Source organism: Corvus hawaiiensis, chromosome 23 (genome assembly GCF_020740725.1).
Source record: "Corvus hawaiiensis isolate bCorHaw1 chromosome 23, bCorHaw1.pri.cur, whole genome shotgun sequence".
Lineage (NCBI taxonomy): Eukaryota > Metazoa > Chordata > Aves > Passeriformes > Corvidae > Corvus > Corvus hawaiiensis.
This window is the reverse complement of record NC_063235.1, coordinates 336,200-358,774: the sequence shown is the minus strand read 5'-3', so window position 1 is coordinate 358,774 and position 22,575 is coordinate 336,200. Positions and strand designations below refer to the sequence as shown.

At 51.8% G+C, this 22,575-nt stretch overlaps 2 protein-coding genes across 5 annotated transcripts; both read left to right on the top strand.

The window, feature by feature from the left end:
• The first annotated feature begins 1,928 nt into the window (after nucleotides 1–1,928).
• On the top strand, nucleotides 1,929–8,472 carry MECR (mitochondrial trans-2-enoyl-CoA reductase). Of its 4 annotated transcripts, none has more exons than XM_048327307.1 (10): nucleotides 1,929–2,096; nucleotides 3,443–3,540; nucleotides 3,707–3,838; nucleotides 5,195–5,338; nucleotides 5,422–5,524; nucleotides 5,724–5,826; nucleotides 6,241–6,314; nucleotides 6,724–6,784; nucleotides 7,247–7,319; nucleotides 7,656–8,472. In XM_048327307.1, the coding sequence occupies exons 2-10, from the start codon at nucleotides 3,495–3,497 to the stop codon at nucleotides 7,817–7,819; spliced, it is 900 nt and encodes a 299-aa protein (XP_048183264.1). In that variant the 5' UTR covers nucleotides 1,929–2,096; nucleotides 3,443–3,494; the 3' UTR covers nucleotides 7,820–8,472. The 4 variants fall into 4 exon arrangements, with proteins under 4 accessions (XP_048183264.1, XP_048183261.1, XP_048183262.1 ...); XM_048327304.1 differs by having other exon boundaries at nucleotides 1,929–2,179; XM_048327305.1 differs by having other exon boundaries at nucleotides 1,984–2,066.
• A 3,841-nt stretch (nucleotides 8,473–12,313) lies between these two features.
• On the top strand, nucleotides 12,314–21,111 carry SRSF4 (serine and arginine rich splicing factor 4). Its single transcript, XM_048327176.1, has 6 exons — nucleotides 12,314–12,487; nucleotides 15,648–15,790; nucleotides 16,656–16,768; nucleotides 18,458–18,672; nucleotides 19,497–19,580; nucleotides 19,695–21,111. Exons 1-6 carry the CDS (start codon nucleotides 12,381–12,383, stop codon nucleotides 20,458–20,460), a joined length of 1,428 nt encoding a protein of 475 aa, XP_048183133.1. The 5' UTR covers nucleotides 12,314–12,380; the 3' UTR covers nucleotides 20,461–21,111.
• Nucleotides 21,112–22,575: the final 1,464 nt, after the last annotated feature.

Below are 22,575 nucleotides of genomic sequence, written 5' to 3'. Positions count from 1 at the left end.
CTGGCATCCTTGAAAAGCTGCAGGTTTTGAGGTTATTAAAATCCCATTATTTTATTGCTGTGATTAGATTAAAACGCTGATTTAATGCTGGAGGCAGCTCATCCCGCTCAGCTGGGGAGGTGGAGGTGCTGTCAGGACCCGGGTGTGCCCAGGATCCCACCAAACCGACCAGGTGGGAAAATCCCTTTTTGCCCTCTGACTCTGCTGTTCTTGCGGCGCCATCACACGGGAGACTTTTACATCCACCTACAAGGGACCTCAAACTTCTCATAAATTGAAGAAGTCGGTGAGAAAAGTTCTTTTCCTCTCTCTCCCCTGCGCTGTCACAGAGGCTCTGGTGGGAACTCCCCTGAGCCCTCTAAGGCACCCCCAAAAGCAGATCATACCCCAGAAAAGGTAGAAAACAGCACTTTGGAAAAGAACCTGAACTTTTCCTTTATCTTGAACCTGAATTCACGTGAATTCACACCCCGAAGAAAATGGTGTTTTCCTTTTTTATTAAAAAAATTATGTGAACTACCAAACAGGTTGACTAAATCTTTTATTTAGGATCATGTCAGCCTTAGGGATGGGTCACCTGAGCCAGAAAGGAGCCTGCCCTGAGCACCGGGACTTGTTTCAGTGCCCACCAGGGCACTGTGTGTGCTGTATCACTGGAATGGAGAGTTTTAGGAGGATCTGCCAGCAGGAATCGTGGGGCTGAACGGAGCAGCTCCTCCCGTGGGTATCAACCCTTTGCAAAGCAATTCTATGGGAATAAAATACCACGTGCTTGAGAATGGGATGGGGTGAGCAGTCAGGGAAAGCATTTGGATTTTGGGGTGATGCTGGCAGCCTTTGAACCCCAACACTGCAGAGTGGGGATGGAACTGACCCCCTAAACTGTAGGTGCCGAAGTCTGGGAGGGGCAGGGTCTGGCCACAGGCTCCCATTGGAGCCCCCAACCTGCCCCTGGCCCCCCTGAGGGGTTCTCACCCACCCTGGATGCTCCAGGCCACGGGGACCAGTGAAGCTCCCGGGCTCGCAGGGAGGGATGGTGTTAACGAAGGAATCTGCTAATTACTCAGCCTGTGCTGGGCAAACCAGGATTTAGGGGGCTGCTCCCAGCACCCAGATGGAGAAGTCCAATCCCACATGAGAGAAGAAATAATTTTTAAGCCCCACTGTTCTCTATGACAGGTCTGTCAGGAAGGCAGGAGGCTCCGCTTCTCTTTTCCCCCTCTGATCTAATCAGTTTTAATTGGAAGAATAAATGAGACCTTTCCTTCAAGATAATTATACAAAACATTAAATTAAATTACTATCAGGAATTTTTTCTCACCACTTGTGTCACGCATCTGTTGTTTTAAATAATCATCTGACGAACATTTCCCTGCAGCTCTCCCTGCTGGGAGCATGTCCGTCTTGGACAAGGCAGCTGGAAGGCTCTGGGTAACAAATCAGAGAAAAGGGACTTTTGTCCCCAAAATCAGAGAATCGTGGAATGGCTTGGGTTGGAAGGGACGTCAAAGCTCATCCCATTCCACCCCCTGCCATGGGCGGGGACACCTTCCACTATCCAGGTTGCTCCAAGCCCTGTCCAGCCTGGCCTTGGACACTGCCAGGGATCCAGGGGTGTCTCATAACCATGAACTTGGAGGTATTTTCCAATCTAAATGATTCCATGATCCAGTGACCACCCGGACCAAGGTGCTCCTGTGTCCATCACCGATGCCCCTCGCACAGGCAGCTCGGCTGCACCGACACAGTTCATAATTTTAGGAGCGTTTTGGGGACAAACCTGCGGGAAGCGGGCTCGGGGGAAAGAGGGGGGCCGGCCCCGCTGAGCCCCCGCCAGCTCAGCGCAGGAGCGGCCGCGCCGCCTTAAGGGCGCTGGGGGCGGGGCCGGGCGGGGCGGGGCCAGCGCGGGGGCGGGGCCAACCTGCAGCGTCACCGGCGGCCGCGCCGGGTTCAGCCGAGGAGCGCCGAGAAGTGCCGAGTTCAGCCGAGCGCAGCCGAGTTCAGCCGAGCGCAGCCGAATGCAGCTGGCGGCAGCGCGGGTGCTGTGCGGGGCGCGGATCCCCCCGGTGCGGGTCCCCCCGGTGCGGATCCCCCCGGTGCGGGCGCGATCGGCCACGGCGGCGACCCCCCCGCTCGGGCTGCTCTATGAGCGGCATGGGGAGCCCGCAGCCGTGGTGCAGTAAGGGGGGAACACGGGGGGCATTGCAGGGGAGTGCGGGAATGGGGTGGGGGTGAGTTTGGGGGGCATTGCAGGGGGCGGGTGCAGGTGCAGAGCCGAGGCTGGGGGGCACAGTGGGGGCAGAGATCTGCAGTGGGGGCTGGCACAGAGTGCAGAGTGGGGCGGGGGTGCCGGTGTGGTTTTGGGGTGCTGCAGGGCTGCTCTGGGGGTGCAGTGCAGGGGGGTCAGGGCTTGCCCACCCCAGGTGTATGGGGTGAAGATGTCATGCAGCTCTCTGTGGTACCCCCGAACACACAGGGGGACCCTGAGATGCCCCAGTGTTCTCCTGGTGCCGTGGTCTCACAGGTGGATGCTGGGGGTGATGCTTCCACATTCCCTGCCCTCCTGCTGTTGTTCCTTCAATCTGCCTTACACCACGTGTTTTGCCCAAAAAGCTCATTTTTGCTTAATTTGGGGCACGCCAGGGCGGTTTGAGCCCCAGCATCACTGTGCCCCAACTTCATCCTGGGTTGTGTCCCATTGATGTGGATTCTCTTTGAGGTCTCAATTGAGGGACCAAAGCAGCATCCCAAGCATTGTTTGGGACAGCTGCTGATGCTCAGCATCAAAAAACCTAGCAAGGAGAAAGTCGTAGTTTGGTGGATTTTAGGCCTTTTTTTTCAAGGGAGGAGACTTTGAGGTTTTACTGCCCCTCTGGAACCAGCTCAGATCATGCTGATACATTATCCAGGTGCATCCAGACACCAACCCCCTGATTTTTTGGAGAAGGACTGTTGCTTTTCCAAATGATCATTCAGTTGTGCAATGGTGCTTGTCGCCACTGCCACTTCCTGAGATTTGCTGCTATCACCCCATTGCTTGTGCAAGGCCGGTCTTGCCTCGTGCTTTGTGACTTCTTCTTTTTCACAGATTTCCGAAAATATCCCAGGTTCCCGTAAGGCTCAAGTGGGGCAGGACGAGCCGTAAAATCCCCGGCCAAAACAGCGGCTTTTTTACGCAATCTGCTGAGTTTGTTAAGTTTAGTGAGCATCACTGGGCTTGCTGACATGGGATTGTGTTGGGTGGTTGGCTTTTAGCAGCTTCCTCCAAATATCTGTCCATCTGTCTAACATGAATCTGATTTTTTAATGGGATCGGGCATCCGATGCTGTTAATTCGAGTGTGGCGTGTAGGTGATACAGGCACCCTCCAGCTTCAGCCACAGCACAGAAGACATCACCAAACTGGTCTTAATGCCCTTTTCCTTTGTGTCTCCCTGTTCAGACTGAAGGATCTGGAAGTGCCCAAGCTGGGGGACTCTGATGTCCATGTCAAGATGTTGGCAGCCCCCATCAATCCTGCCGACATCAACATGATCCAAGGTAATGTGTCAGATTAGTGCCTGGCACATGAATTCTTGCAGGATGCTCCAAGTTGGAAGAGACCCATGAGGATCATCAAAGCCCAGCCCCTGTCTCGGAGGGTTTGGAGATGGCTCCTGGCGTGGGGCATGACGGGGTTTCCAGCTCACCTCCAGCTTCCCTACAGGGACCTACCCCCTCCTGTCACCGCTGCCGGCCGTGGGAGGGAACGAAGGTGTTGGGGAGGTGCTGGAGGTCGGGCGCCGTGTGACAGCTCTGAAGCCCGGGGACTGGGTCATCCCTGCGAACGCCGGGCTCGGTGAGTTCATCCCCAGCATCCTCGGCACCGCTGCGTCCTCGCTCGTCCCCCACCTGCAAAGCATCTTCCCAGGGGATTTTTGGGATGTTGGAGCCCCTGGGAGCAGCCCAGGCTTGCCCAGAGAGCAAACCCGTGGTCATGCTCCTGTGTGAGCTGCTGTGGGGATTTGGGGGTCCCAGAGCAAAAGCGCAGCTCTGCAAAGCACCATCTTTGCAGGGTGTGGGTAGAGCCGTGAGCCCCTCCACTTACAGCAGTTACACCTGATGGGATGGGACTCAAAACGGGGAACAAAGCTCCATTAGGGAATGCTGGGTGAGGGAAGCAGGAGCTGGAACCCATTTAGTGCTGTATGAGACCAATCATAAATATAATGAGACTGTTGGGATAATTGATGGAGTTATTTCTTACCTGTTTATATCTCGGTTTATTTTCACCACCTATTTTTATTTTTATTTTTATGTATTTTTTTTAAAGCAAGCTCAGTTCTTGCTCCCCAGCCCCAGTGAGTGAATAGGAATAGGAGCAGTGGCAATGCCATTGCTTATGCCAAACTTAAATGTAGCAATAATCTTCTTTTCTGTAGCCTAGACCCTTTATGAGGTGTCTGTGCCATTGTAAAGCATTGCAGCAATCTGTGTTTCTCTGGAAACAACCACATTTTTTCCCATCAGCTTAGAGCTTCCCTAAAGACCTGGGATAAAACATTTCACCCAGGCAAGGTCGTGGTGGCCTCTCACTGTAGTTCTCTCTTTAATAATGCTCTGCTGGGAAAGTGTGGGAATTTATTTCCCGACAAATGTCTCCCATGCTCCTCCAAAATGCCAATGGCCTGATATTTGCTGGTTCTGGTTTAGTGTCACAGCTTGTTCTTTGCCTATTTCTACTTAAAAGGCTTTTTGCTAAATGAGAGAAGGAAAACGATGGAGTTAAGAGCCAAATGGGATATTTTTAAGCATAAAAACCCTGTAAATAGATGATAGAGGGTTAAATTGTATATAAGGGTAGAGGGAGTAAAGCTGACTAAATTGGCTTGGAATATATGGGCTCATCCGTAGGACAGAGAGTATTTCCATTATCTCTGCACACACGTCCAGGGAGCCCCAGTCCCATTATCCCTCTGGGAAATGATCAAGTTTTGCTGGGTGATAAATGTTGGCAGGCAGCGAGGAATCCGTTCCTTGCCTCTTGGAGTATTTTGATGTACTCATATGGGCACACATTCCATAATTCCCTCTCTGGGGTGCAGCTGGTTCCCGGTGCGGCGATGCTGCTGGCACTGAGGCTGCGGTGTGAACTGATGGTTTTCCTTTGCTTCCCCCCCTGCCGTGGCTGTGCCCGCGGTGCTGCCGTGCCCAGGAACGTGGCGGACGTGGGGGGTGTTCCCTGAGGAGATGCTGCTGAAGGTGCCCAGTGACATCCCGGTGCTCTGTGCTGCCACTCTGAGCGTCAACCCCTGCACGGCATTCCGTATGCTGGCTGACTTCGAGAGCCTGGCGCCCGGTACGGCCCTGCCATGAGAGAGCAATTCCACTTGGGTCTCCTGGCTGCCTCTGCAGTGGGAAACTGGGTTTCTTCACCTCTAGGGGACTCCGTCATCCAGAACGCTGCCAACAGCGGTGTAGGCCAGGCCGTCATCCAGATCGCCAGGGCCTCCGGCATCAAGACCATCAACGTGGTGAGGGACAGGTGGGTCCCCTGGGGAGGAGCAAGTTTGGGAGCTGGATCTGTTCATCCTGCTCATGCAACCCAGGATTTTCTCCTGTTTGCTCCTCCAAGTTGTCCTCCAGCCTCTGCCCTGTTGTGCCCACATGACACCGGAGCAGGAGGAAGGAGAAGGTGACTCTGCTTCCTGGCTCATCAGGTCCTCTTTTTTTTCCCTCCCCAGACCTGATCTCCCAAAGCTGGTGGAGAGGCTGATGGCCCTGGGCGCTGATCATGTTGTCACGGAGGAGATGCTGAGAAAGCCAGAGATGAAAGATATATTTAAGGTACCTTAGTGCTGATCCCACTGGAGAGATGGTCCAGGGCTGTTGCTGCTGTTCAGCACTGGGGGAAAGTGCAGGGATGGTGGGAAGGACAAATTTTTCTCTAGATCAGGATTTAGCCCCAGGAGTGGAGGGATTTTGCTGCTGCCACAAGGGCAGGATCACAGATTTTAGGTCCGATCAGATGGGGCTTGGAGCAGCCTGGTCTAGCTGGAGGTGTCTCCCTGCACATGGCAGGGATTGGAATGAGTCCCTTCCAACCCCAGCTGTTCCTTGGTTCTGATAGATTTTAGCTCTACTACTCTCAGCATCTCTCAGGTAAATGTTGAGGTTAATGCAGATGCTTTGTCAAGAACCACGGTCCCATCCCCTAAAGGAGCCATAAAATTTGGGAACTTTTGTCATAAACCCTTGCAGAGAACCCCGAGGCCCCGGCTCGCCCTGAACTGCGTCGGAGGCAAAAGCACCACGGAGATGCTGCGGCACCTGCAGTAAGTTTGGCTGGGTGGTGGCTTGGGCACAAGCTTGGGGACAGAAACTGGCAAGAGAGGGTCCTGCTCGAGAGTCTGTTGAACTTTTAGAGAGGAAAGATGAGTGGAAAAGTGGTTTTGGATAACAACAGTGATTTGAAGTCACCATGCCGGTGGCTGGGGGCAGCTGGGGTCCAGTTGTGAAGCTCTCCAGGTCCTGTAACTGGTGTGGCTGTGTAACTGGTGTAACTGGTGTGGCGGAGCAGCAAATTCAGCTAATGGTGCATGGAAGTAAGAGGAGAGCCGGGGAAGTGGGATCTGAGGGGTAACTGGGGAGCCCCAGGGGAGTTCTGGACGGCAGAGGGGGAGGTAGCAAGGTCAGAGCTGTACTTTTGGGACCACATAACCCAATACCTCTTTCCTACTCCAGACCCAAGGGGACCATGGTCACCTATGGGGGGATGGCAAAGCAGCCTGTGATGGTGCCTGTGGTGAGTACTGGGGATGCCCCTCCTTTGTCCCCTGTGCTCCACTGCATGTCCCATCCCCTCGGTGCTGTGGGCACCTGGCTCTCCCCAGCTGCAGATTGAGACCCTCCAGCCTTTCTTATTTGCCTGATGGGGTCCATTACAGGACAGGCTGCGTCCCACTGCTGGGCTCTTGGCTTTTTATATGGAGGGTTTGGGCTGCTGGAGGATTCCAGTGGGGAAATGGCCCCGCAGGCGCTGAGCATCAAACCTGCCCTGACTCCACACCTCAGAGTCGCCTCCGTCACTTTTCGCCAATGTCACACTGGGAGGGGACACATGCATGTCACTGGATGTGTGAGGGGACATGGGAATCACTGGGCACACAAGGGGACACCAGTGTCACTTGCACAAGGGGACACAGGAGTGTCACTGGGTACCAGGAGGACACACGGGTGTCACTGGGTGCACATTCCCTCTCCACAGAGCGCTTTCATCTTCCGGGACGTGCAGCTCCGCGGGTTCTGGATGACGCAGTGGCGGAAGGACCACATGCAGGGTGAGTTGAGGGGGCTGAGGGACCCGAGCCAGGGGGGCTGCGGGACCTGAGCCAGAGGGCCTGAGGGTCTGTCCTCATGCAGGGGGTGGGAACGGGGCCAAACTTCACCCAGCACCATCCTCGCTCCCACTCACAGAGCCATCTCTGCTTGTCCCAAGGTGCTGAGACACCGGTGCTGGGCTCAGGCAGGGACCATACCTGGGGCTCTTTCCTCATCCCACGTGCCTGAGCTGGGGGCATGTCACACCCAGGGACCCTGCATGGCTTCAGGCAGGTGTTTCCAGGGGTGGTGGATGCACTGCACCGCACAGTGAGTGCTCCTTCCTTCCCATGCAGACCAGGGGAGTGTGGCCACGATGATGGATGCCCTGTGCCAGCTCATCCGCAGGGGCCAGCTCGCGGCACCAGCCTGCGCCGAGGTCCCGCTCCAGGACTACAGGGCAGCGCTGGAGGCCTCCATGAAGCCCTTCGTGTCCTCCAAGCAGATCCTCCTCCTCTGACCTGCAGCTCCTGGAGCCCTGTCCTGCTCTGCCTGCTTGTCCGCAGAATTGAGGGGGGAAAAAACCCTCCAGATTGATTGAATTTCTTTTTTCTTTTGTTTTTCGCATTTTGGGTGCCCATCGAAAGCTTTAAAAGCCTCTGCAGCTTTGTGTGGAAGTGCTGCTGGAGGGAGGCTGCATCTCGCTGTGGCTGGGGGGAGTTTGGGAGCCCAAATGACAGCTCACTCAGCTCAGAGTGTGAAAAGAGCAGCAGTTCCCCCTCACATGTGCTTTTGGGGCTGGCAGGACTGTAGTTATCCCAGCTGGAATGTGGGATGGGCAGGGAAGCCCAAGTCATCTCCCTGCAGCCTTGCTGCCCCCAGGCCTGCTCCGAGCAGGGGGAGAAGGGGCACAGACTGCCCCAAATGATGGGGGGGTGCTGTGGCTGGAGCAGCCCTGGGTGCTGCTGCAGCTCCTGGAGGAGCCCTGGGTCACCCCCGGCTGGGTTTTGCCAAGGGCACTGCAAGGGCCGGAGCCTTTGGCCGTCCGGGCTGGAGCCAGACCCTCAGTGTCCCTGAAGGCCCTCCCGCCCGGTGTGGCACAGTGACTGTGACACTGCAGAGCAATGTGAAAAGAGTTATTATTGAGAACAACCAACAGTGTGTTCTTGCTTCCTCCTGTGTGGTTTTCTACCTCTATGACCCCACAGCTCCCTATGGTCCCTGCTCTTCCCAGTCCAGCTCTGGCCGCGGTCTGGCAGCGTTGGCCGTGCAGGTGCAGGTGGGGCAGTGGCCATGGCCGGGCGCTGGCCCCAGCGTGGCCATCCCAAGCCACGGAGGGCAGGGCGGGGGCAGCGCAGCCCCGGGCACCTGCGCAGCACCTGGATTTGGCTGCCCAGGGCAGAATGTGGGCAGTCCCAGGGGTGTGAGGGGCCTGTGTGGGGCAGGAGGGGTGGCAGGGCCGTGTCTGCGGGGCTGTTTGTGTGGGGAGGGCCCGGCACTGCCCGCCCGGGGGGCTGTGCCTGCCCAGGGCTCGGGCACCGTGGAGCTGCTGCTCGTGGATGTCTGGGTGTCCTCCTCCTCCTCCTCCTCCTCTACCTCCTCCTCCTCCTCCTCCTCCTCCTCCTCCTCCGCTCCTGGCACCGGCTCAGCATCCCACCTTTTCCTGGGGAGCTTTGCCTGGATCCCGGTGCCCGGGGGGGACACAGCCAGGGGATTTGTGCTTTCCCCAGCACCCTGCACACCCCTCCAGACACAGGGCTGGTAATCCCTTGTGAAAAAGGGGTTGAAGTAGAACAGCAGCTGCAAAAGGCAAAAGAAAGTTGTTTGCTGCAAGGAGGAGGAAGAGATCCGAGGGAGATCCAGGAGCTGGCACAAGAAAGGACAAATGGGTGTTCAAAGGACTCTCAGGGGCATTTCACACCTCAGGCTTTGGCTGAGTGAAGTGTTAGGACAGAGCTTTGTTAAGTCACAACCACCCTCATGTTTTGAGCATTTGGGAGCAGAGAAGTGTAGGGTAATCAAAAGCCAGAAAACTGGAGAAACCTAAATCCCGCTAGGTTTCAGGCCCCTCAGCGTGTCCAGAGTAACTGATCCAAGACAAAACCAGGCTGTTTGCCCCCGTCCTATCTCCAGCCTTGTCAAGGCTCATTTTAGCTGAACTTGAACCTCCCCCTGAGTGTCCCAAGGAATCTCTAAGTCAGGAGGAGCCGACGTACCTTTCCCAGCGCAGACCCAGCTGCTGCTACTGCTCGGAGCTCCTCCATGGAGGTCAGCAGGGGAGAATCCCCTTCCATCCTGCGGAATCCGTGGAACATGAGCTGGAGAAGGAAGCCTCTCATGGACTCAGTTTCAAAGATCTTCTGGGGCCCTCTCCTGCCCAGCACTTCCTTCCTGAAGAGCTTTTCTCCGATCACAATGCAGTTCCCATCGTTGCCCCACCAGATCGACTCAAAGCTCTGGCTGCTCAGGATCTCCCAGAGCTTCTCCAGGAAGGAGTCAGCCGAAGGTTTGATGCTAGCAGAGAGCAAAATTTCATGTTAGGGTCCCAGGATTCATCATGCCAACTTTCAAGGGCATTTTTGTCTGCAAGGAGTTCAGCAGCAGCATCCCAAGATGGTCCCAGATCATCTCTGGGATGGTCAGGAGAAGCTGAAGCCACCCACCAAGCTGGATCCTCCAGATCAGAAGCACAGGATGTCTCCTGTGAAGACAGCTCCATTTCGACTTATTTTTCTACAGCTTGGCTGCCTCCAACTAGCTTCTTGGTCCTGGCAGTCAGCAGGATGGAGTTTGTGGCTCCAGCTGCCTAGGAAGGTCTCCAGCCTGTGTTCCATCACAGTGACATCACAGCGTGGCACCTGTCTCCTGGCAGCAGGAGCTGGGAGATGCAGAAATAACCCCAAAACCCTGATTTCCCAGAGAGCTGTTTGAGCCCAGAGCTCATTCCAGTTGTATTCCCATGTGGAATGTCCTGCCAGGGCAGTGCTGTGTGCCGGTGCCCCTGGGAGCAGTGCCCAGGGAGGGATGGGGAAGGGGACAGCATTGGGCATCCAAGTGCCCCAGACCTGAGGTTTTTCACTTGGGCACCTTCTCCCCTATGCAGAAATGCCTGTATGGAATTCCTCTGGAACAACCCAGGTGTGAGGCGTCCACAGGGCTGCTTCTGCCGTGACTGTCCCTGTTCCCAGGTGATCTCGGATCCCAGCAGGCTCTCCATGCTGCTCCCTAGGATGAACTGTAGGGGAAATGTTCCCCAAACATGTCTTGCAGTGGAAAAAACCTCCCTTGGGTTGGGTTCCTCGAACTTTCTTTGCCTCAGAACCTTCATAGCCCAACCCAGGGACCTCACTGCGGTTCTCACACCTTGTGCCCAGTTCCCAGCACACTCCGAGTGGGAGGACTGCGGCTGTGGAATTGTGTGTGGACAGAGTTGTGAGGGACTGGTTGTGTCAGCTGAAGGCTCTGCTGGGATTCATCCTGGAGTCCTGGATGAGCTGGTGGGGTTACTGCAGGGCCCCTCTGGATCTACCAAAGGCCTGGGAGGTCCAGGGAGATCCCTCCTCACTGGGAGCTGGCAGCGTCATCCCTCCCCTGCACAGGGAGGGTGTGAGGGATGGCCCAGAAAGGTATACCTTCACTTGGGGGATTTTCTGGGTCCCATGGCGTGAGGAGAAGAGCAGGGCAGGAATGTTGCTCAGAGTTGGAGGGAGCACTGCACAACTGTGTGTGCACTTGGAAGAGCAAAACTCTCTGAAATTAAACCCCACAGCCGGGCTGGCAACTAAATGGACATGTCAAAGCCATTTCATCCCCCCTAAAACCCCTCACACTGAGACCTCCCTTAGCACAGAGCAGGTGTGCCCCAGGATAAACTCTGTGCCAGCATCTCCCTTCTGCTCCTCCACCCCTAATAAATCCCCCAATATTTTGCATTTCCCTTTCCCCTGCCAGCATTGGAGGCAGAGCCCCATCCTGTGCCTCAGAGCTTCCTGATCGATGGATAAAGTGGGGGAAAAAAGCAAGAAGAGAACTTTGAGATTGTTACAAGCACTATTAAGCATGACATAAACCAGAAAAATTAATGCAAAGCTTTTATCCCCCTTTGTTTATTGGGCTCAGCGATGAAACCCAACAAGCTTTAGAGAACTCTTTCACAAAATGTTCCGACCTCTCACTCCTACACCAGGGCACGAAGGAATGAATAAATAAATTTAATTCTCCTTGTCAAATGAGCTGGATCATAGTTGGAAATCCAGCTGCTGGTGTTGCACCTACACAATATTAAGGTTTTGGAGGTGATTGTGGGGTTTTTTAGGGGCGCAGCTGCTAATGCTGGAATGTTCCAAGAGCCTCTGCTGGGATTTGGTGTGATTAGGCATCTGACGTGTCAATGAAAAGGATAAAAATAATTCCCCAAAACTGGCATTCAGGGTTCAGCAAGAGCGATGTTGTTCGACAGTGAGGAACAGCCGAGTCTGGCCACGGATGGGGAATGCCATGGGGGGACGCCTGAGCACCCCGAGTGTGGAGCTGGGGGACCCCCATCCCTGCCTGCCTGCCTTTGGGGTCCCATGAGGATCCAGCATTTTGGGGAGGGGGCACTCCACGAGCCCCTGCCATAGAGGAGACCGCATAAGCACCTCGACACCCTCATTAGTGCCCTGCACGTGGGAAAGGGGGGACCGATCCACCCTCTCCCATAGGGAACGGGACCACCATGGGAAGCCAGACCCCAATACACCCTGTCTATGGGGAGAGGAGACCCCACAAGCCCCTTGACTCATGGGAAGGGGGATCCCACACTGCCCTGCACATCAGACACATGGGAACGCCCGTCAGGGCCCCGCAGGTGGGAAAGGGGGATCGATCCATCCTCTCCATGGGGAACGGGATCACCACCGACAGAGGCGGTGGGGCCCACAGCGCGGCGTGGCCCCTTTAAGAGTCAGCCCGCGCGGGGGGCGTGGCCCGCGGCCCGCGGTGACGTTGCCTCGCGTCGCTGCCCGCGCGCCGCCGTGACGTCAGGCGGCCGCGCGGCCCCCGGGCCCCTGACGCCCCCCGGGCCCAGCCCCGGCCCCGCGATGCCGCGGGTCTACATCGGCCGCCTCAGCTACCAGGCCCGGGAGCGCGACGTGGAGCGCTTCTTCAAGGGCTACGGCAAGATCCTCGAGGTGGATCTCAAGAACGGGTGAGCGCGGGCCCGGCCCGGCCGCCGCGAGGGGAGGGTCCGGGCGCTTGAGCCCCTTGGAGGGGCCGGGGGGGAGGAGGCCGCCGGGGCGCTCTGGGCAATGGTGGGGGCAGGACGGCTGGGTCGCCCCCTTTGGGAGGGGGTGAGGGGGGCAGGACGCTTGGGTTCCCCCTTGGTGAGGGGACGGGAAGTCTGGGCCTTTATTGGGGCGGCATCTTGGGTTCTGTCTTTTGGGGAGTGGGCAGGATGCCTGAACTTCCATTGGAGGTGGGACAGGGCGGCTGGGTCCTCCCTTTCTCGGGGGAGAGGGTGGCTGGGCTTCTATTGGGAAAGGGCAGTCTGCTTAGGTTCTCTTTTTGGGGGACAGAACGTCTGGGTTTCTCCTGTTTTGGGGGGGCGGGGGCCTAGGATGTCTCGGCCCCTGCTGGAGGGGGGACAGGATGCCTTGGTTCCCCCTTTTCGGGTGGGGGACAGGATGCCTGGGTTCCCCCTCTTGTGAAGGGGGGACACGACATCTGGGCCTTTTTTGGGGGAAGCAGGATGGCTGGGGCTCTGTTGGGGGGGGTGTGGATGCCTGGACTCTCCTTTGGGTGGAGCTGAGGGAGGCTGGACGATTGGGTTCCCCCTCTTTTGGGGTGGGTGCAGGACACCTGGACTCCCCCTTTGGGGAGGGGCCAGGATGGGTGGGTTTCTCCTTTTTGGAAGGCAGGACATCTGGGTTTCTGTGACAACTGGGGGGCAGGAAGGCTGGGTCCCGCCTCAGTTCTTGGGGGCCAGCTCAGCTGTGTCCTGCCCCCTTCTGCAGGGAGGGGGTGTCACCCTGAGGGGTCCCCCCAGGCCCTTCTGCACTCCAGGGTGAGCCAGGCTGCACCCCAGGATAACATCTCCCAAAAAGAACCCCAGTGTTTTGGGTGGGAGGTGCAGAGCTGCTCCCAAAGCCCCCAGACTGTCTGGGGGGGGGGTGTCCTGCCCCCTCAAACACCCCAAACTCGCCATACTGTATGTTCTTACCTGTGCTGTTCCAGCAGCTGAGCTCTCACTGCAGCTCCCAGGGTCGGATCCTGCTCCACCAGGACTTGGCCAAGACATTCAAGTGTGGATTTTTCAAGAAAAAACAAATTGCTGGTTTTGGTGGGTTTTCCCTAACACCCAAAGCCTCATGAGTGCTGCTGCCTTTGCTTTTTCCAAGAAACCTAGCTTGAAGTCTTCCTTAGGAAGGCTGAATGGAATATGGATTTATTGTTATGTAGCCAGGAGAGAGAGGTATTAATTCCACCTTAGAAGTGGAGAAGAGGAATTTCTTGTACAAGTTAGTCCTTGAGCATTAAAGTGAAAGAGGCTCATTAAGTTTTAGCGCTGCTTGTGCTGGCAGGTGGACATTTAACAGGTTTATAAGATGAATAAAATCCATTATTGAAGCAAACAAGTGTTCATGTGTCAGTGTTTTAACCCACACAGCCTCAGGTGTTGTTGAAGATTAGCTGAAAGATCTGAGGCTCCTGTTTTCCAGTCCTGCTGTGTATCCTTGGAAATGTTTGGGGGGGGTCAGTTTTCCTGTTTCTGAGTAAACCCCAAATTCAGTATTTCTGTTTCATACACGTTGTGGGGGGAAGCCAACTAAACTTTCTTAACAGATGTAGAACTGCTGAGTTACATGGCTGATGTGGCAAAGGGACTTGTCTTCCTGCTTTTAAGTCAATTTAATTGATTTTTTAGTTTTATATTCTGAAGTCTTTTACAGGTTTGGAGTTAAATTCCTTGTCAAAAATGGAACTTGAGCAATCAGGTTTTGTGTCTGTGCTTGGGAAGCCCTGGGCTGAGCTGTGCTCTCTTGAGCCTTCCTCCATGGCTTATTTCTGGTATTGCTTAGGAAACAATTCAAACTTCCTGCATGGTGTTTGGCTGGAGAGATTCTTGCAGTTGCTTCTGGAAATCTGGGGGTTCTCCTTGGTGGATCACCCACTGAGTTTCAGCAGCTAAACTGGAATGCTAGAGCGAGAGGATGGAGTGCAAAGTGATACCACAGAGCTCTAAAAGCTTAGCTGGGGCTCACTGATTGTAATGTAAGCTTGAAATTCAATGGCTTAAAGCAATTATTACCTGAGGGAAGGATGGGGAAATGAAAATGTGGGTCCTGTAGGATTCTCCATTCCAAATTGCACTTTTTAATTGTATGCTCTTAGTTTTCATACTCTTTCCTGCTCGGAGCTGCACTGACAATCACAGCTCACTGTATGAAGTGACCAGAAAATTGGACTTTTCAGCCTGTTTTTTATCTTCTATGAATACACTAAAAGCTGCTTGTGATGCCTCTAAGACTAAAACCAAACTGGTTCTACTCATGTACTTACCTGCCTGCATTACTCTGGGCAGCTCTGAAGAATTCAAGGCTTCATCCTAATACAATACCTGCAGGACAGAGGGATGTCTCTTCTGCAGTGGATTGAGGAACACAGGTCAAAGCTTCAAACTTCCATTCTTCCATCTGCCTCCATTCAAAATCAGTGTTTGCTTTCCAAAGAGAAGTGGTTTGGGTGGGAAGGGATCTTAAAGCCCATCCAGTTCCACCCCCTTCCTGGGCAGGGACACCTTCCACTATCCCAGGTTGCTCCAAGCCCCAGCCTTGGACACTTCCAGGGATGACTTAAGGCCATCTCCAAGGTCATGGTCGGACTCCTTGACCTTGGAGGGCTTTTCCAACCTGAACAGTTCTGTGATTCTGTGTTTATTTGGTGTGTGAGGTAGTGCTCACTTTTAATGGTTGGGGTTTTTAACTTCTGCCTTTAAAAAGATAGATAAAACCCTTAATTTCATCAAAGATTATGCCGTAATAGTAATCTCTTGCTAACATAAATGAATTCAGCCATTACGATCTCACATAATTTATCATTTTGTTGATGAAGAATGACTTTCAGTTCAGTTCAGCAAATCAAGAGACATGTTTTCATGCCTTCCTATTTCTCTCCCTGGTTTTGGAGGTGTTTTAATTCCTTTTAGTTTTTTTCCAGGGCTCAAGGCCTTGAACCCTCAGGACTGCTCAGGAGGTTCATCTGCAGGACAGCACTCACAGGGCTCTGCAGGAACCCACAAGTTGCTTTTGAGCACAGATACCTCAGGTTCAGTTCCTTGCCAGTGATCCCTCTTCCCTCCCTCTCCCTAGGTACGGCTTTGTGGAGTTTGATGATCTGCGAGACGCCGACGATGCTGTTTATGAGCTGAATGGGAAAGATCTTTGTGGGGAGAGAGTGATCGTGGAGCACGCCCGGGGCCCACGTCGTGACAGCAGTTACGGTTCTGGACGCAGTAAGCACTTGTGCATTTGTATCCATGGCTTATTTTAAATAAAACATTGGTTTACTCTTTTTTTAAAAAGTAATTTAAAAGGAAAGCGATACAAAGTTGTGACTAGTGTTCTGTAACTGTAAATGTAACTGTTGATCTGAATATTTATTAATTTGTTGTATTAAACTATTTTAATTGATACATTAATAAACACAGTTTCTTGTACCATTTTTATTATTATCATTTCGTTTAACTATTTGAATGGTTTATTTTCAATGTGATGTTTAACATAGATTTAACAGAGACCTCAATGTTTTAATTGAAAGAGTCCTTTGAGGCTAAGATGACTGCCCGTTCCATTTGCTGACCTTGGGGTACCTTTCCATGAGTGGCTCTTTGACCTTTGTGGCCCTTGGCTGACCAAAAAAAAGGAAGCCATGTGACGACCGCAAGCTTTTCCCATTAGACCTGGGTGGTGAGGATCCCAAGGGTTAGAGACAGATGAGATTAATCTGAAATAGGTGCCTGAAAAGCTTTATTCATATCAGATATTCAGAAAGCCTTTAAGCAATGTAAGTAACATTAGTCAACTGGCTTTATTCAGTTTCTTCTTTTAAACTGTTTTAAAAATAATATTAAATATAATTGCATGTTAATTCTAGCATAATTATAGTCCTGTGCCTTGTTTAATTATGAGCTTGTAGCAAAACTTTTTAAATGCTTTGGGTCTTTGTAAGATGTTACGTAAGGGGGGTTGGGTTTAGCCCTGAGGGGGGGGTCTGTGATGTCTTGGGGAACACGCGGGGCAGAGCAGTTCCGTCGGGGCGGAGAGCGAGGCTCCATTTCCCTGGCTGAAGCTCTGCTGTCTGCTTGTCACCTCCTAAAGGTGGATATGGTTATAGAAGAAGCGGAAGAGATAAGTACGGTCCCCCAACCCGTACAGAATACAGATTGATTGTGGAAAATTTGTCAAGCCGCTGCAGTTGGCAGGATCTGAAGGTACGGGGCCCCTTTCCTTACCTTCCCTCTGTTACAGAGCACAAAGGGTAAAAGTCATCTTCAGCAAGGCAAAGTGGTGTGCAGCTCTGCTTTGCTCCAACTCCTGAGCAACTCAATGTGGAGTAGATTTTGGGAGTAACACACACCTTAATACAGGAGTATATTTGTGTATATGAAACCGTTAATGAGAGGTTGGGAGTTGCACTGCCAGAACTGGTGGCACTGGACAGTGGGAGAACAATTTTAACCTTAGCACCAGCCAACATCATGTACAGATGTTTTATCTTCTTTTAAGCCCTGTCAAAACAGACTCAAATCACGCCAGGGGTAGGATTCACTAGAGATGAAGGAGTTTGCCCATGTCAGTTTGGATTTAACCCATCAACTCATAAGGTGCTACAGCTGTTTGAAACAACAGCATTGTTCTTGCACAGTCTCTCTTAGGAATTTCCACACCATCTAAAGCTGTTTTAAGCAGAGTTTCAGGGAAAGATGCTTCCAGAATGAGTAATCATGCAAAATCTCTGCCAAAAACTTATTTTTGAAGTCCAAAGGAGTGGCAGGTGATTCTCAGCAGTGGAGGTGTTGAGTGACACTGTGGAGCCCACGGTACCTCTGAGTACTCTGGAGGTGACGTGTTGGCTCGTGATTATCCACATCGTGGATTCAGGGAGCAGGATTTCAATAGTAGATGCAAAAAGATTAGTGCTTCCTTATCAAACTGAGCAGCAATGGTTAAACCCACTTGTTCTTACTGGAACACTTTCTCTTATGGTTCTCTTTTAAGGGTGTGTAAAATTTGTTCTAAACAAACTTTGACGTAGTAGAAACTGGTCTGTAATTGAATTGTTACACTAGTTCAGGTACGTACGGAGATGCTTCCAGTGTCTTTGTTATTAATGCTTCACACCATCAGTAGCTTGTCTTTGCTTCTGGTATTAAAATTGTAAGTAGAGCATGGCATGATTAATCCTCCAATGGATGCATTGCTGTTTTTTTGGGAATAGCTTTCATTTCAGTGTACTTAAAAGGGGAGTAGCTGGGTTGAAAACAAACCAAACCAGAGCTCCATGCCCTGTTTCCACTGCAACCAAATTCCACAGGGGCTGAAAGATAGCATGGCCTGGCAGCTTGCTCAAAGTAGGGCAGAACAGACCCCTGATAAACAGAGGCGTTTAGGAATGGAAATGGAGAAGCCAGGAAGCACGAAATGGGAAAATTAATTGAGCTTGGAGTTCTGTGGGGGGTTTTTCCAGCAGAATGAGCTGTGTTGACGAGGTGGAGGATGAAGGGAGGTCTGCTTCTCTGTGGGTTTCTTGCCACTTCATATTCAACCTTTATCACCTTTCCTAATTATTTTTGAAAGCATGATTTAGAGAGCAAGCATTTTACTTCTTTAATCACTTCTGTAATTTGAAACTTAGAGTCCAGAGCATATTTGACTTCAGACTCGAGGTGGGAGACCTTAAGTTATCATTTGGCTCAAAACTATCGACCTGGTTCTAATCACACCAACTCTGTGAAGTCATAGTGTGTTACTTGGCACTACAGATGCTGTTTGGGTCAAACCCTTGCTGATATCCCTGTGAATAGAAGAGGCTCAGGGAGCATCGTGTCAGAAGTGAGCAGGGTCAGCTGGAAGCCTGGCTCTGGATTCAAGGCGATGGTGATTCTGTCCTCTTCCCCTAGGATTATATGCGTCAGGCAGGGGAAGTGACATATGCAGATGCACACAAAGGAAGGAAAAATGAAGGTGTGATTGAGTTCAAATCCTATTCTGACATGAAAAGAGCCCTTGAAAAGCTGGACGGGACAGAAGTAAATGGCAGAAAGATTAGATTAGTGGAAGACAGACCTGGATCGAGACGGCGCCGCTCTTACTCCAGAAGCCGAAGCCACTCAAGGTATGTCTGTAATGTATCTCAGGCTACGTTTACTTGAACATGCAGTGGATTAAGACTTCTGGGTTCCAAAACACCTTGGAAATGTTTAGAATTCTCAACAGGTCTAGTTTTTTGAGAATGTATTAGTGTCCAGGGCAAACGAGGGCTGTGTTCTGAGGTGTCTCCCTTGGTGGATGTGTGGACCTGCTCCCTGAACACCTGTGACTGTTCTTCCCTGATACTCAGCCCTCGCTCCTTGTGGGAGCAGCTGCGTGGCCGGTGGAGCCATGCACATGGAATGGAACAGAAGGTGCTTCTAACACTTCAGCTCTGAACACTGTGTTCTGCTCCAAGCACCAGGACTAACAGTTCTTTCTCAGCTTGGAAACCTCCACCTGTTCCCTGTTTCTCAGAGATTTGTTGCTTTCCTTGTCTGACCAAGAGCTGCTTCAGCAGCACCAAGTGTTCTCCCCTTTCCATTCTGGGGAAACTTGTTGCAAGAAAACTCAGGCAAATCTTTACTGTTCCTAGAAGAACTTGCTTATGAAATCAAAATCTGAAGTCAAAGCTTTATGCCAGTGTCTTACCATATTCAAACTGTGATTTGACTGGGAAAGTGATTATTCCTTAAATAAACTGGCATCTTTTCTTCCAGATTAGCACCCTGCTCACAGCCAGACGTGGCAACAGGGATGAGAGGTGGGGAGAAGGGCACTCTAAGTTTGTAACTGTGTTGCGTAACTCTGAACATTTGGCTGCTGAAAGGTGCTTTAACCCTGTGGGGTTCTGCCCACAGGGATCGTGAGCTCCCCATGCTAATGTGAAGCTGGTTCCTTGTGTTGCAGGTCTCGCTCTCGAAGCAGACACTCCCATAAGAGCAGGAGCCGCAGTGCCAGCAGCAGCCGCTCCAAGAGTAGATCCAGATCCAGGTATGTCTTTGTCTTGGGAGAACACTGTTTTTCTTTTCCCTCCCGTTCTCTGCACACTCTGCTCAAACCCTTGCCTCACTAAAGCAGAGCTGTCTGTTGCCTTTGCACTTCCAGGTCTGTGTCCCGTTCCAGAAGCAAGAGCCGTAGTCGAAGCAAGAGCCGTAGCAGAGGCCAGAAAGAGAAAAGCAGGACTCCAAGTAAAGAGGATAAAAGTAGGAGCCGCAGCAGGAGTGCAGAGAAATCCCGAAACAAAAGCAAGGATAAATCTGAGGGCTCTCTCCATAACAGCGATGAGAAAGCCAAGAGCAGGAGCCACAGCAAGGAAAAGAGTAGGAGCAGGAGTGGGAGTAAGGACAGGGGAGAGGCGAGGGAGACCATGAGAAGCAGAAGCAAGGAGAAGAGCAGAAGCAAAGACAGGGAGAAGAGCATTAGCAAGGCTAGAAGCAGTAGCAAAAGCAGGGATGAGAGCAGGAGCAGGAGCCACAGCAAGGATAAAAGGAAAAGTAGGAAGAGGAGCAGGGATGACAGCAGAAGTAGAAGCCGGAGCCGCAGCAAGAGTGAGAAAAGCAAGAGGCGCAGCAAGCGAGACAGCAAAGGCAGCAGCAAGAAGAGAAGGAAGGACAGCCATGAGCGGTCCAGGTCAGGCTCCAAAGAGAAGGAGCAGCTCAAATCCGAGTCGGACAAGAAGGAGGTGAAAGGCGAGGGGGAGGACTCAGTGTCCCGCTCCAGGTCTAGGTCCATTTCCAAGTCCAAACCAAATGTCAAATCAGATTCTCGTTCCAGGTCCAAATCTGTTTCAAAGCCAAGGTCCCGATCCAGGTCTAGGTCTGCCTCTAGGTCACACTCCCGGTCGCAGTCAAGGTCCCGCTCCAGATCCTAATCTTACTGCAGCCCCACTTGGAATGGTTGGAAAAGTCTTTTGTACATGTTTAGTAGCTGTAACCAAGTGATTGAAGTAGAAACCCTGTCGATGCTGTGTATTTTTAACAACCTGATGGTCTGTCTGTCATTAACTGCAGCGCTCCCTCCCTGCAGCACTCCCTGGTGTGAAGCTGCTCCGCTCATTTTCTGTCTGATAGAAAGGTTCTCTTTACATACAGCTCTTCCTAGAGCCCCCAGACTGCCCTGTTTTCCAGGGAGAGCCTTGCAGGGAATGAGCACTGCGCCCTGGTGGGTTTATGGGATTACAGTGATGACTGATAGGTAGGTATGACGGATTCAACAGTCTTTGCCCTCGATTGATGCCCTTCGATGTCTGCCATTTAGTGGAAGTGCTAAGTCTTAAGTTTCATACTACTTTTGTTCCATATTTTTTGGACTTACAAAGTTGTGAATAGCACAGTCAAAAGGAAAAAAAAATAGAGGTACTTGCAGTAATCTATAGGGAAAAGAACTATAGTTCCATATTCTGGTATTGTGACAATATCCTTGTTTTATATTAAATTTTTTATTTTATTTTTCCCTGTCTTGCAAAGTACAGTGATTCCCGTTTCCATGAAATTTGAATAAAGACTATTTTTGCTTGATGACACCTGGTTACGTGATGCTGTGTTGTGATTGTCAGCGTTTTCTGTTGCTCAAGGTAAGCCTGAATTTGTAGAGAGTCACTCAGAGAAAAGGTTCTTAATTCAGAAAGTCACTTCATATTCAGTGTAGGCACAGCACTTGAATACAGTCCAGATAAAGAACTTATTTCTCCAGCATATTTTCCAGGAGTTTTTCCTCCTAATAAAACACCTGTGCTTGGTGTCAGGATGTGCTTCTGGGCTTGGAAGCACAGAGGGCGGCGGTGGCTGTTCTGTGGACCTGGGGAGAAGGGAGGGCAGCTTCTAGCAAGAGGTGTGGAGGTGTTCCTGAATAATACCCCAAATTTAGACTTGGGCCATTTGCAAATTGCTCAGACTGAGCTTTCCACAAGCTCTGCTCCTGCACAATTGGTTTTGAATGAAGAAGTGACATCCCTAGCACCTGTTCTGCCTGCCAGCAACATTCTGAAAAACAGAAGGCAAAACATATTTTGTGAGTTGTTGGTCTGGAATAAAAAGGTTAGCTACAGCTTCCCCTAAAACTTTCCTTTACCCAATTCCAAGCTGCTCACAACTGATGGCAGCAGCTCTCCAGCGAGAGAGTCACTTCATAAGTGCAAGTAATTCCATATAATTTGATCATTTGGAACTTGTCCTGCCATATTAAAAAGATGAAAGGGTAATAGATCATCAGAGTTGCTTTCAACACAAAACATTTCCCCACACTTTGAGAGGGGTCAGGGCTTGGCGAGTGGCTCAGACTTTATCAAATGTCATATTACCACAGCAGCATGAGAAAGCTCTGTGGAAGTGATATTTAATTTCTTCAGAAGGAAAAGCATTTTCTAGCTATATGTATTTAGTGCTTTAACATCTTAGACTCTCATAATGACATTTTTAATCCTTTTTGCTGCTTAATCTTAGTACAGAAGCAAACCAGCCAAGGCAAGATGTTTGCTAATAGGGGATAATTAACTGAAAAATACTTTTAAGAAAATCTGCAAATTATACAGTCTAGGCAAAGACTAAAAAGTGATTCCAGTTTCTGCTGTCTGGCAACTCTGTTCTGAATGACCGAGCCAGGTTTTAGTGAGCCCTTTGGGAGAAGCATCCGTTCCTTAAACACCTGAGAACAGGCCTTTGGAGGGAGGTATGTGGGAAACCTGTCTGAGTTGCAGATTGTCACTGCATGCAGTAAGAAGAGGGAAAGCCAGAAATCCTTCACGGGTGAGCACCTGGAGCGGTGGTGGTTCCTGGTGTGCAGTGCAGGGGTTGGATCCACCACCCCTTGGTAGGAGCACTGGTGCTTTACTGCCCAGAGTAGGGACAGACCCTGGGACGGGCTCATCCTCCCTGACCACCGTATGTGGGTTGGAGTGTTGGAGCAGGAATTCCCAGGGAATGGACACCCTGGGACATCTTACTGCTGAGAATTAGTGTGAAGCATTGGAAGTGCCCCCACAACAGGG